Source organism: Mucor velutinosus (assembly GCF_035048745.1).
Source record: "Mucor velutinosus strain NIH1002 chromosome Unknown tig00000093, whole genome shotgun sequence".
NCBI lineage: Eukaryota > Fungi > Mucoromycota > Mucoromycetes > Mucorales > Mucoraceae > Mucor > Mucor velutinosus.
In genome coordinates this window covers 2712383-2726614 of record NW_027041907.1, presented here as the reverse complement: position 1 = coordinate 2726614, position 14232 = coordinate 2712383, and the positions used below count along the sequence as shown (strand labels likewise).

The 14232-nt window shown below is 38.9% G+C and overlaps 3 protein-coding genes across 3 annotated transcripts; 1 reads left to right on the top strand and 2 right to left on the bottom strand.

The window, feature by feature from the left end:
• Positions 1 to 2193: 2193 nt before the first annotated feature.
• On the bottom strand, positions 2194 to 4872 carry ATC70_002639 (uncharacterized protein; the record flags this gene model as incomplete). The annotated part of the gene is made up of 10 exons (XM_064822010.1): positions 2194 to 2361; positions 2412 to 2760; positions 2817 to 3028; positions 3084 to 3215; positions 3272 to 3453; positions 3508 to 3914; positions 3980 to 4156; positions 4207 to 4294; positions 4360 to 4412; positions 4466 to 4872. 10 exons carry the CDS (start codon positions 4870 to 4872, stop codon positions 2194 to 2196), a joined length of 2175 nt encoding a protein of 724 aa, XP_064681696.1.
• Positions 4873 to 5103: 231 nt separating this feature from the next.
• On the top strand, positions 5104 to 8426 carry ATC70_002638 (uncharacterized protein; the record flags this gene model as incomplete). Its single annotated transcript, XM_064822009.1, has 9 exons — positions 5104 to 5220; positions 5282 to 5381; positions 5481 to 5554; positions 5615 to 5771; positions 5836 to 6209; positions 6279 to 7457; positions 7516 to 7665; positions 7724 to 8020; positions 8076 to 8426. 9 exons carry the CDS (start codon positions 5104 to 5106, stop codon positions 8424 to 8426), a joined length of 2799 nt encoding a protein of 932 aa, XP_064681695.1.
• A 1188-nt stretch (positions 8427 to 9614) lies between these two features.
• On the bottom strand, positions 9615 to 11265 carry SFH5_2 (Non-classical phosphatidylinositol transfer protein (PITP); the record flags this gene model as incomplete). The annotated part of the gene is made up of 6 exons (XM_064822008.1): positions 9615 to 10211; positions 10321 to 10425; positions 10493 to 10714; positions 10783 to 10911; positions 10971 to 11101; positions 11178 to 11265. The coding sequence occupies 6 exons, from the start codon at positions 11263 to 11265 to the stop codon at positions 9615 to 9617; spliced, it is 1272 nt and encodes a 423-aa protein (XP_064681694.1).
• Between the last annotated feature and the right edge of the window lie 2967 nt (positions 11266 to 14232).

Sequence of the window (14232 nt, the reverse complement as noted above, 5' to 3'; positions counted from 1 at the left end):
GGGCAGGCAGTGAGGGTTATCGCTGTTCTTATGACAAAAATGCGTTTGAGATGTTCAAAGGCTAAGGTTATAAAAGCAGTTGCATCTCTGATTATAAACAGCCTGCTTTGCTAGAGAAAAAGTAAAGAAGTTGCACTTTATGATTAGTGCTACGGCAGGCGTTGTAAGTATTCTACATAGAACAGGCGGAAGAAATATGAGCTTTATAAGATAAAATTTCAAATCAATCCTTGAGGAATACATTACCAGCGTAATGTCTACACCTCTTTATTCTCAAGAAATTGCATTATTCAATCCATAACCTGTTTTTCCTTTGCTGCGGGCAAGCAAAAGCTTATAGCTCAATAAAAGCAATGGTATAGCATAATATAATGAAACAAGAAAATGTTTATTCCCTTCTTCAGTTCAGGTTTCGAGATTTAGAAATGTAATTTGTACAACCATTGCTATGCAAGTACACATGCGGCATCCTTGTACCATAATGTTTAAAACTTTTTCGCTCAATGTATAGGTTACATACGGGATTATGAGTTTCTGCCATATGCAATCAACGGTTTTTCATCATTCACGTTACAAGTAGCTCTGAAATATGTGTGTCGCGGTATGTAGAAAGAGGAAGACTGAATACCACTAATCTGAAAACGCTGCAGTTGCATTTATAACATCGTAGTATCAGCTATATGAATACTAGCCGATCTACCTCGCTACACTCGATATCGGCGCCGCCCTGCGGGCTCTCATTGAAGACATTTTAATTCAGATATTATAACATTTTGGTAAATCAAGTAGGTTTTAAACAACCAATTATTGTTAGTTAGTAAAAGAAAAGTGATATCAGATCCAGGAGGAGGAGAGGAGGTATCTCCCTCAGCATCCTTTTTGCTTACACTGACATCAAACAAAGCCCATTATTGGGACAATGTGAAACATGAATTAAATTTTATGCAGTATTTATACCATCGCAATCCTCATTGTCATCAGTAGAAAGGTATTTAGGTCAGCCAGCAGCAATACCGCTGCCAAAATTGATTCAAACTCAGCTTATTTTTTTCTGTTCAAGATTGGACAGATTTAGTCTTTTTTCGACCTCTTTAATCTATTTCATGCTATTCGACTATATAAGCTGTGATGATCACCCTATGCTTCTTAATACATTCTTGAAGTACTTTTCAAGACGCTTTCAATGGTGTTAACTGTAATAAGTGTTTTGACTGAAATTATTGAGAAATTTGGTAAAATATGAAATGAGGTTTTTAGCGAAAATAGCCATATTTTGCATATGAAAGCCTCATAAAAGTGGTTTCAGAGGTTGCTATGGGCCGAGAGAAACATTTTGATTCAATACATACCATAGTAAAAGTCTTCATTTTCAAGATAAAAAATGCGATCGTTTAAATTTCGATGGAAACCATGAGGGATACCTCATGGTTTTGAACCGATTTTTGGCCATGTTTTTTCGATCCTCAAAAAGTTGAGCAAAGGTATCAGTGAGCAAGTGCTAAGCGAGAGCAATTGTTTGGAGCTATCCTGGCGGTCTAAAAAGGCTTCTAAAGCGAGAAATTACTGATCAAATGCACCTAAATTTTGCTGTATATTGGTCTATCATCAGCCCTAATTGTTAAAATACGTAGTTGCATGATGTGCATACATCAATCTACATGTTATGCGACTTGTGAAGATAAATATATACTATGGTCTTCATGCGAATTGTCAAAATCTGCGGCACTGGAGATTGCAGTGCCATGAGGAAGTGCGTTATAGTTCTAATAAATGTTTTTGCCGATTATGTCTCTCGTGCAAGAGAAACCACGCATTGTTCACCAAAGGCAACAATTGGTATAGACACAACTGCACAAGAAAACCTATAGTAGTTCATTGATGGCAGAATGGAAACTGCCGTATGAGTTCATTATAGTTTGAGATACAAAAAGCAGCACCGACAGTATTGTAACTCTATAGCCCTTTTTATTGTTCAAGTATCTTATTCAGTAAAGGATTGTGTACAAAGACACAAAAATATGCATCAAAAAGGGTTTGACCGATCTCAGCTTAGGAACACCATGGTAAAAAAAAAAAAAAAATAATAATGACAATTTGAAGGTGAAAAGCTCAATGCTGTCGTTTTGCATGAAAACGCTGATACTAATCTGTAAAGTGCACTTTATTCATCCAATAGAGCCTTCTTAACGATGCTTATTGCTCAATTTCCTCATTCATTAAACGATAATTATCAAGTACGTGGCTCTTTTCCTCACTCCAGTAAATGAATGATTTTCTTTGGACCAAAGCCCAAATATAGGGTATAAAGAATTCGAACGAATCTTGCTCCTCCTTGTACTGAAACTTGAGATGAGGTAGTAGCTATCATTGCAAATTAGTCGTTCATGCTGCTAATTATATAGCCTACTTACTGTGAGTTTTTGATTAGACCATGTACGAGAAGCTTGCTCAATCAGCTTCAGGACTTCATTGGAAGATGGTGCTTTCAAATTGGCTTCGGAAACACGCGTATTGAAATGAACAATGACTTGCTCTAGGTTTTGTACAAGGTCAGATAGTCGAGGATGTTTTCGAAATGGAGAGAAGATCTCTCGCTTTTGCAATAGAGCATACACTAGCTGCGAGTTGTGCTTTAGACGATGTGTCAGCGTTGAATTGATGATTTCTAGCAAAAGTACAAGCAAGTCTTCGTATACTGTTACATCCAGAGATTGCTTTTCGGCCAGTTTAGTGTAACGTCTTGCTAACACTTCAAATAAACTGAAGTTTGTTGGTACAACCATTTTACTGAGCAGATGACATTTCGGCACTCTTACCTAATGATCCTCTGAGCTACGTATGCATGCATGTCAGACATTGTGTTGGACATATTTGACAAAATAGCTAGACAATTCGTGTGCAGATATACATCTCTTTGGTGAGACAGATTCAATTGCAGAGTACGTATTAGCACCAATGTCATCAGACCACCCAAGGACACTGACTTCAACAAAGGTCTCTCTGTAAACCAAGTGGTGTTGTGCACAATCTTTTAGAGCGTCACTGTTGAGTATGTCTAAAGCATTCTAGTCATTTCCACTTACAATCTTCTGTATGGCTTCATTATTCACATCGTCTTGACTAAGAATTAGCAGGATCACCATCAAAATATAGATTTGAGAGAAATTGGTCTTTCCTTCCATGGATTCATATATCAATTTCAATATTGGTAGATACTAATTCAATTGAGTCACAAGCCATTCCAAGGTGTCAACACCGTGTTTACACTTACAATTGTTTCTTGGTCTGTTCTGGATAAAACATACACTCGAAATGCTTCATTCTCCACCAGTATCAAATAAAACAACAACATTCTTTCCTCCACTTGAATGGATGTACTGAATATCTCAAACAAGCCCTTGAATGAAATCAAGTGCATTTTGCGATCACATCCATCAATGTCGCTTGAAATGACTAGCCGTGTGTGGGATTAGATCCATATTGCGCCTGAATTTCTCTTTCACCTACCATGATGATCGCTCAAATTGGCAATAGCGAATCGATACGATTTATTCCATGCTGCATTCCTTTTTTCAAAGCCGGATTGCATGCCTAGCAAAAGCAGCAGCAATAGACTTCGATCTGCTACAGGCATTGTATCTGCATCCGAGTTGGCGTTGGATCTTCCCGAGAAAAAGTAGTTGTAAGCTGTATACATGACGCTAGAAGACTGAGGAGGCGGCGTCTTTTGCTCGATCAGATTTTCTAGCAATCTAGCGACTACAGTTTCAGCTCGGTTTTCAAACTTTGACATGAGAATCCCTAGAAAATAGCTGTTGTCTTGAGATAGTTTGTTTTGCTGGAGTTGGGTTGAGCATAAAACGAGGACTGTATTGAGCACTTCAGTGTAAAATTCGTAGGTCGAGTAATTCATGCTGAAAGAAAATGGGGAGCAATTTTAGAGTGATGCCGTTACGGTATGATAGGTTTAATCAAATACCTTGGATCCATATTAATCAAAATGTATAATAGATGTTCAATCAACTGTTCTGCTTTTGACATATTAGGATCATCCTCAAATTGCTCCATAATCTCGTTATTCGTCAGATTTCCGTTGAATTGCTTTGTAAATACTCGCACCAAGAATAATGCATTGTAAGTTTCTATAGGAATTGTGCTGGGGCTGGCATGTTAATAGCATGGTTTGCATAAAGCTACAAGACTTACTCTAATGTGTTGGTCTGCAAATGCTGCAATAGACCGAGGAGATGGGTAAGAAGCTTATTAAAGTTACGTGTTCTTGTATTATTTGCAGCTATGTATTAAAAGTTTAGCACATCTAATAAAATGTTGCACAAGTATTTTATCCAAGGCAATTACCAAGTTCAATGGACAAGCCCAATGTGCTTATCTCCAAGTCATAGGCATCTTGTCTGAATGAAGAAGCTGTTAGGTACATTGACATTGATCGACGAAGCACACTTACGAGTTGTGAGTTGCTGGGTATTTCTCTAATGCCAGAAACGACCAATCTTCTATTGTCAAATGTGAGCAAATAGGCTTTATTGCAGTGAGTTGAGAGACTGAAAAGAAAGGGCCATGCTGCTCCGTGGGAGATTTAGTATTATGATGTGAACTGATACCAAACTTGGGTGTTATAGCAGATGCAGCTGGAGTCGTTGCAGTTGCAATAGGCGAGATAGATGACAGGACCGAGAAAGAATCAGAGAGTTCCAATGAAGGTGAACGAGGTAAAGGCGAAGTCATATTACTAGGCTTATTGGGTCCAATGGACGGTGTGTTGTTATTTGAAGGCCTTCTGGATGTTGGTGGTGGACCTGCCAATGTTTTGTTTGGTGCAGTCAGTAAAGAAGGCAAATTTTGTGAATTCATGTTGTATGGTGAAAAAGAAATGAAATTGTCTCACAAGAGCACATCGGATGCTCTTTTCTCTCTCTCCACACATATATATACACACACACACGCACAAGGTTTAAGCGCGTTCTTCAGTAACGTAGGTTTTACAGGTCCCAATCTTTTTTATTTTAGTTCCGTTGTTGAAGGTTTCCCATTTCTTTCTCTTTCTCTTTCCACTTCTTTTCTTTATTCCACTACATACAAAGCATGTCCAACAACATCAAGGTTGTGTGTCGTTTTAGACCTCAAAACTCCCTTGAAATCAGGGAAGGAGGTGTCCCCATTATCGATATCGACGAAGAAGGAACTCAACTGGATTTAAAGGCAAGTTGCTTCATGATGCAGTCGCTTCCTTTCAAAGACTAACACATGAAATTACAAACAGGGCAAAGACTTTCAGGGCAGCTTTGCCTTTGACAAAGTCTTTGGCATGAATACCCCTCAGAAAGATGTGTTTGACTACTCTATAAAGACGATTGTTGATGGTAAATGTTGCTGATATTCGCTATTCAAATATTCATAAAGAGCTTTAAATTAAAATCTTAATTACCCATCATCCATCTCTCCATTGCAACGCTGAACAGATGTCACTGCTGGTTATAACGGTACTGTATTTGCCTATGGTCAAACTGGTTCTGGTAAAACATTCACCATGATGGTACAGTGTGTTTCCTAATGGATCATAGCAACAGTTAAACTAACAACAAAAGTGCATTAGGGTGCTGACATTGATGATGAAAATACGAGAGGTATCATTCCTCGTATCATTGGTCAGATCTTTGATAGTATCATGGCTGCACCAAGCAACCTGGAATTCACTGTCAAGGTGTCTTATATGGAAATTTACATGGAGAAGGTCAGGGATTTGCTGAATCGTACGTATATGAACATTTGAGAGAAATGAAATGCACATTAACACCATCATCATTTAATTCTCAGCATCCATGGACAACCTTCCCATCCACGAAGATAAAGCGCACGGTGTGTATGTCAAGGGCTTATTGGAGGTGTATGTTGGATCCTCTGAGGATGTATACGAAGTCATGAGAAATGGTAGTGGCAATCGTGTAGTGGCATCTACCAACATGAACGCCGAGAGTTCCCGTAGTCATTCCATCGTCGTTGTCACCATCACTCAAAAGAATATTGACACTGGAGCAGCAAAGAGCGGTAAACTGTATCTTGTTGATTTGGCTGGTTCCGAAAAAGTAGGCAAAACTGGAGCCTCAGGCCAGACTTTGGAAGAAGCTAAGAAAATCAACAAATCCTTAACGGCACTTGGTATGGTCATCAACTCGCTGACTGACGGAAAGGTAAAAAAAAAAAATATTACTCATTTATTAGTTTCGAAAATCTCAAACTAATTTGTTTCAATGCTCTAGTCGAGTCATGTTCCATATCGAGATTCCAAATTAACTCGTATTTTGCAAGAGTCATTGGGTGGTAATTCTCGAACAACGCTTATTATCAACTGCTCTCCTTCGTCGTACAATGAGGCTGAGACACTGTCAACTTTACGTTTTGGTATGCGAGCTAAATCCATCAAGAACAAGGCCAAAGTCAACGCTGATCTTAGTCCTGCTGAGCTCAAGGCACTGTTGAAGAAGGTGAAAACAGAGACAGTTACGTTCAAAACCTACATTGCTGCTTTGGAAGGTGAAGTTAGCATTTGGAGATCAGGCAACACGGTACCTGAAGAGCGATGGGTGACAATGGATAAGGTCACGAGAGGTGATTTTGCTACCCCCACAACTGCCTCATCTTTGCCTTCAGGTTTCAGAAGTCCACTGCCGGATGATCTGTCTCGCCCTGCAACACCTGCTATCGTATTAGAAAAAGACGAGCGTGATGAATTCCTGCGCCGTGAAAATGAGCTGATGGATCAGATTACAGAAAAGGAAACCGAGTTGAACAACCGCGAAAAGCTGCTGGACTCCATCAAGGAAGAAATGAACTACTACAAGGAGCAAGAGCTGTCTGTCACACAAGAGAATCAGGTCATGACTTCAGAGTTGAGCAATTTGCGTTTGCAGCTGCAAAAGATCTCTTACGAAAGCAAGGAAAATGCCATCACTGTCGATTCACTCAAGGAGGCAAATCAAGAGCTGATTTCGGAGTTGGAGGAATTGAAGAAGAGCCTTGTAGAGATGAGGTTGGCTCAAAACGAGGTGGTTCAGAGCGACAAGGAAAAGAAAAAGGCCGAGAAGATGGCTCAAATCATGTCTGGCTTTGATGTCACTAGTGAAATGAACGAGAAGGAACGTCAAATCAGAGATGCCCTGGTCAAGTTGGAGTTGGACGGCAATGGCCTATCTGTCGAGGAGTTAGTCTCACTCAGACGCGACCTTTCTGACTCTCGCATCTTGGTAGAACAGCACACAAAGACGATTGACCTATTGACAGAAGAAAAGGAAATTATCGAGAAGAAGAAGCTAGAGTTGGAAGGCCGTTTCGCTACATTAGAACAAGAGTACGAGGAGCTCTTAGACAAGACTATTGCAGAGGAGGAAGCTCAAGTTCAAAAGAATGAGGATCTTGCTGAAACCATCACTACACTCAAGGTAAGGAATTATGCTCGAATCTCTGTTCCAGTTGTGATCTAAATAGGATGATGTACAGTCTAAATTAGAACACCAGTATGCCTCCAAAAAGGAGAATCAACAAAGAGAGATCGATGAACTCAAGTTGGAATTGGAAAAGAAGGCCGCTGATCATGCAAAGATGACGAGCGCCATGAATGATCTAAAGATAGCCAACGATCAACTCCAGGTAAGTGTCCAATATAGAGGCATGTTGCTAGTCACCAGAGACTCATGCATTGCAACAGACTGCTCTCTCGGATCAATCCTCAAGAGAACCCACAGACATTTCTGAAAAGGAAAGAGATCTCGAACGCATGCGAAAGACGATGGCTCAGCAACTAGCTGATTTTGAGATGATGAAGAAGGCATTGATGAGAGATCTGCAAGGCCGTTGTGAGAAAGTTGTCGAATTAGAAATGTCACTTGATGAGACGCGCGAACAATACAACAACGTATTGCGTGCTAGTAACAACAAGGGACAACAAAAGAAGATGGCTTTCCTGGAGCGTAATTTAGAGCAATTAACCAACGTTCAAAAGCAGGCAAGTACATCAGCTAAAAGGCCGCATATACCGATGATCTAACATTAGGATTTAGCTCGTTGAACAAAATGGCTCACTCAAGAAGGAAGTAGCTATTGCCGAGCGCAAACTGATTGCAAGAAATGAACGTATCCAAAGCTTAGAATCATTATTGGGAGACGCACAGGAGAAATTGATACACCAAAATCAAAAGTTTGAAGCACAACTTCAAGCTGTTAGAGATAGACTGGAGCAAGCAAGAACTCAAAAATCCAACCAGCCAGCCATGTCAGCCATCAACTTTGGTAGAATTGCCAAGCCATTGCGAGGCGGTGCTGCTGTCAACCCTGAATCACAGCAAGATGACAGCAAGCGTGAAAAACGTAGCTCTTGGATGCCTCAGTTCATGAACTCTTCTCGCCAATAACTTACATTTATTGTTTTATATATACTATAACCTCCCCGTTTTTTTTTTTTTTTTACACATACCAACAAATATCAACGTAAATACATAAATAAAAATCTCGCCTTTATTATTCAAACTAAAGGACAATTACTGTATTTTTTTTTCTGGCATCTTTGAGATAGAAGTTATGGCTTTGAATCAAATGTTGGTTGAAGGTAGATGTCTGAATCATATCTTCACCACTGGCAGCCAACATGGAAGCAATGGATCCGTCAACAACCCACTTTACATTAACTCGGGTAACAAAGTTGAGAGAGTACTTCATTTGCTGTTTGTATATCTGCATTCTATTTATCGTGAACATTTCTCAAGTGTTTTCAGTTTGGATATGGATGGCGGTCATCGCCAAGCGATTGCTTTGTATTGGCTGATTAGCTATTGTATTTGCATGGTTTAATTAGGTATAGTACGATGACTATTTTGTATACGAAATTTCTGTCTAATCTGGGCGGTAGTCAGGCATCAAAGCCATTTGTTCATCAAACTAAGTTTACAGCTCTCATCTCTAAGTATTACTCCTTTCAGATATACGAGTTTTTTAGTTATTTTTCCGAGTATGCAATAATTTACCCTGACGACCGTTCCTGTACACATGCAAATAAAGAATCGCCTCTCCTTCGTGGGAATTACCAATAAGGTTTTCTTTCAGCTTTCATGGCTTATTTAATGTTGCTTTCTAACAAAGTTAAGATCCCAATGCCGTGTGCCTGTAGACTATTCTGCTAGGGCATGAGCAGTGATAGTTAGTCTAAGCTATAGTTATTTGCACATTGAATGAACTCAAGTTGCATGAATAAGACTACCCGATTCAAGAGTATTACAAGATTTCACATGAGATAGCCCTTGATACCATATGAAATTACCTATTTCTTCCCGGATTTTTCTTCTTTTGTCTATTGCAGTTGTTACACTGAACCCTATTATTAAAGTTACATGTCGTTTTTGTTTAATGTAAGTTTTTATTTTGACGGGAAAAATCGAAGAAATCTTAACAATAACAGCACCACAACAAAAATTACATGATAAAAGCATATACTGTTGTTATTAACAAGTGAGGGAGGAAAGGTATTCGAAAGGGAAGAAAGAACAATACTAAAATATATCTAAATGTTACATGGATCATATAAAAAATGTCGATTCGAAACAAGTTTAATCTTTGGTGACGTTGTGAATAGCTTCAGCAAGGTACTTGACGTTAGCAGAAGAGATACCAGCCATGGAAATTCTGCCATCTTGGGTCAAGTAGACGTGCCAGTCAGACTTGATCTTCTCAACTTGCTCGGGAGTCATACCAGAGTAACAGAACATACCAATTTGATCTGTAATGTGGTTCCAGCTCTTCTTGGATCCAAAGTCGTTTTCAAGATGACCTCTGAGCTTATCTCTCATGGTGATGATACGATCGGCCATGGTCTTGACCTCACCGAGCCATTCTTCCTTCAATTCGGGTGTGTTCAAGACAGTGCTGACAATGTGAGCACCGTGGATGGGAGGATTGGAGTACATGGGACGGATGATGATCTTGAGTTGAGAATCAACACGAGCCTTCTCTTCAGCATCAGCACAGGCAATGGAGAAAGAACCGACACGCTCACCATAGAGACCCATGTTCTTGGCAAAGGATTGTGCCAAAACAACTTGATGACCATCATCAACAAACTTACGGAGAGCATAAGCATCGCGAGTACAATCACCAGAGGCAAAGCCTTGGTAGGCCATGTCAAAGAATGAGAAATGCTCACGTTCCTAAATCAATGACAATTCGCATCAGTAAGCTGTAATTCCACATCAATTATGACTCTTGGTTGCACAAGAATGAGTCAACCCTAAAGAAATTTTTGTTGCTTTTACATACCTTCATGACCTTGGAGATTTCGTTCCATTGTTCCTTGGTAGGATCAACACCAGTGGGGTTGTGGGCACAAGCATGAAGCAAGACAATGGTGTTCTTGGGTGCTTTCTATTGAATTGAAGCGAATCAGAAATCATGCTTTTCGCCCCGAGCAAATCGAAAAAAAAAAACTTACGTGAAGATCTTCCAACATACCGTCAATGTTGAGGCCATTGGTTTGCTTGTCAAAGTAGGTGTACTTTTCCAAAGAGAGACCAGCATTCTTCATGATAGGGATATGATTGCCCCAAGTAGGGTTGGGAACAATGATGTTCTTAGCATGAGGATACCAAGCATTGAAGAACTCGGCACCCATACGAAGAGCACCAGTGCCGGAGATAGATTGAGCAATAGCGAGCTGTAAATTAAAAAGAGCACCAATGGTTAATGTTGACTCTAAAATCATGTATCATAGCAGCTGCTTACTCTATCCTCACCGATAACAGGGCTGTTGTCGCCATAAGCAAGAGCACCAGCAGCCTTGGTAAAAGAGGGAACACCAGTAATACCAGCATACTCCTTGTCCATGTTCTTATTGAGCATAAGTCTTTCAGCCTACACGTAAATCACGAATAAATCTTTGTTTTTGCCAAATCCATTCCCAAAGCTTTTACCTTCTTGACAGAGGTCAAGACGTAAGGCTTGCCACCATCATCACGGTAAGCACCAACACCCAAATTCATCTTCTTGGGAGAGGTATCTCTCTTGAAAGCCTCAGTAACACCCAAAATGGCATCAGGAGGGCCTACATGATAATAAAACGCGGGGAAGCTTAATTTAATCCCGCTAAACGTGATGCCCTGTGTATAAGATTAACTTACCTTGAGGAACAGCATTCCAAGTGGAGATGAAGGCACGAGAGGCCATTTGGGTAGGCTTGACAGAAGCACGGCTGATGTTGGAGAGCATTTTTTTTAAGCAGGCGATTTTCAAAATGAAAAAGAACAAGAGGAGCAAGAAAAAAAAAAAAAGTGTGGAATTGGCTTGATGGGAAGGGATTTTATATGTAAACGGTATCTGTTACACGGCTGTAAATAATCCAGTTACGTTTGGTTCCGGGAAAAAAAAAAGTAACCTGTTGACAGCGAACAACAACAAGCGAATCAAGGTAAAAGCCACATGTTTGATTGCAAATTATCGAATGATGCTCTTCGTTCTTTGTGCAGCTACTTTTGCTTTCTGGTCTCTTTTTTCTTTAAAAGATAAATGTATTTTTGAGACATGCAAAAGTCAACCGTTTCATCCGAAATAACCCTTTGATGTTGATAAAAAAAGAAAATCAGAGTATATTTCATTTTGAGCGGAGACCTGCCAACATTACAAATCTTACAAGGTACATGTCTTTCCTAAATAAGTGGGTAATTGCTTGTAGTGTGGGATAAAACGAAAATATAGACATGGCAATGAGCTGCAATATACAAATGTAACACCAAATGAGTGGATTCGGATATCAGAAAGGATCTTATCAGTCGGGAACATCTTGGCTGATTGGATAATCGTCTCTCAGGACCCTCATCATCCATGGAAAGACATTTAGTCTTTACATTGACATGACATTGCACGATATGTACAGTGACAGTCGCGCAACATTCTTTCCGTTCAGAGCATATGCACTTTGGCAACAGTTTAGATCTGTATATTACCATCCATCGGAATCAATCTTCTGTACAAACGATTTCAACGAAAATAACAATTTTAAGATTACTTTTTTCGACAGGCACTCTTTGTTATCTCGTGTTACTCGGTCTTGCACGACATTTGTCAAAAAATTACAGAGTTGCGATTCATATAATTTACTCTAGTCCTTTGTATTCTTATTCCTCTTACCGTAGCGATCGTAGGGATTAGCTCTCTCACAAACAAGCAGCTATCAAAGAACTAGCCATTGCAACTTAATGCGCCAAGTAACTGTCCTGCCATTTGGGCCATTTGCAACCTGATCTATTTGGCTCTACAAGAAAGCATTTGCTTTTGCATTAAATGGTTGACTTGAAAGTGCCTTTAATTGCAATCAGTTTGTTTTTTGGAGTATTTTAAAATTGAGCAGACCGAATAGCAACTTTCAGTTTACAAGAATCTGCATATACTATTCTCTTTCCTAGTTCATCGTGGAGTACGATCTGGGTAGTAAGCTTCTTGATATGCATGCCTGCCAGTGAGTCATAATAAGACTCTGCATGTTTCCGACTTGGATGGAGGAGGACTAGCTTTTTTTTTACGGCAATCCCGAGAGAAATTCGAAGCCTAAATATGGCTCTATAATATTAGATTTATCCTTTCTTGCCTAGTGAATTCAACAGTCTTTACGGAATTGCTGTCTCACTCTAAGCAAACTTTCACGCAAATAGATCCGTACTCAAGATCGAGTTTTCTTACAGAACGAATAGCAGTTTGACGCTTATTATATTTCCAATATCCATCGGCCAAACGTATTATACCCCATATTTATCATTGTTCTTGGTCCATAGCAGACTTATACAGAATTCAAATGCGCATCAAATAGTACCATTTGCAGTAAAAAGGAGTTATAAAAGCAGATAGAATACTGTTAAAATCCTTATTTTAATCGAAATTACGATAATGTGCCATCAAATGTATATTCTATGTCTCTATTTATACTATTTGGTTTATATTTGTTATCTGGCAACAGTTTGGTAGCTGCCAGTAATTTCATTATTATTTTGTGTATTATTGTTCAGTTATTTAGCTGTTGATCTGATAGATCAAGAAAGGTATTTCAATACATGGTTTGTGAATCATGCGTAAAGAATAGCTCTTTACTGTTGAGCATGTATCTTTTTTTAGGTATATTTATGTTGCAACACATTACAATACCCTTAACATTTACTTTAGAATCTGTCATCTCTTATTTTTAGAGTATTTTACCCTTGCTATCATCATACTAATACTATTATTATTTATGTTGCTTATCTGTTGATGGTAGCATGGCTTGATCGAGATGGCATTTATTTTGGACGTTGTTTATGTTGGGAATATATTCTAGTTCATTTCAGATCACTTTACACTTTAATTGCTTAATAATTTGACAATCAATGTAGCGAGTGAAAATCTGTTTATTGTTGTATACAAGCATGCATTGCCCTAAGCTACATTCACTTTCTTCTCAAGCCACTTCATAGTGTAGCAACATAGATGATGCTTGCCGTATAACATTACGTCTATGCTTACAAGTCCAGTCAAATGTGTGTCCATAGATGCCTTAGGAACTACAACAGGTTCAATCTGCCCAATGTTAAGAAGATGTCGAGCTCTACCTACTTTATATATAATATATCCACCTAGGTGGTTCCTCGACTAAGTATACTTTACTGTTAAGCACAAAGAATAAAAGGATTGTTATTTGTAGCTTATAAAAAAATGTTCGACATTATAAAAACAAGAAAAGACTTATTTGAATAAGATCAGATACAAAAACTAAAGATTTATTGATAAAGACAAGAGTTATTCTATTCATACTAAGTTCTGAATGCCAAAGTAGCAATGTATCTTGTACAACGCTTATCACATCTGATGAACCTCAGTATTTAGATAGCTGAGATGCACTTCAATTCTCATAGCTTGTCCATGTTGTTGCACAACACAGACATATCTGCCCATCAAGAATACCTTAATCTTTATAGACAGTTGTAGCCCTTCTGGCACAACAGTTACCAACAATCAATATGTTCCTAGTGGCTGCTGTTTATACCATGTCAACATAGTAGTAATCATTGACTAGTAATCCATCATATTTAAGCTACTATTAAGATAATCCTCTGTAATGAAGAAGCTCTTTGTTTTAGATAGAGTTAACAACTGATTATTTTCGTCGACTTCTTTATTGTGAAGTCATCGATGTCCAACATTGACGCTAAA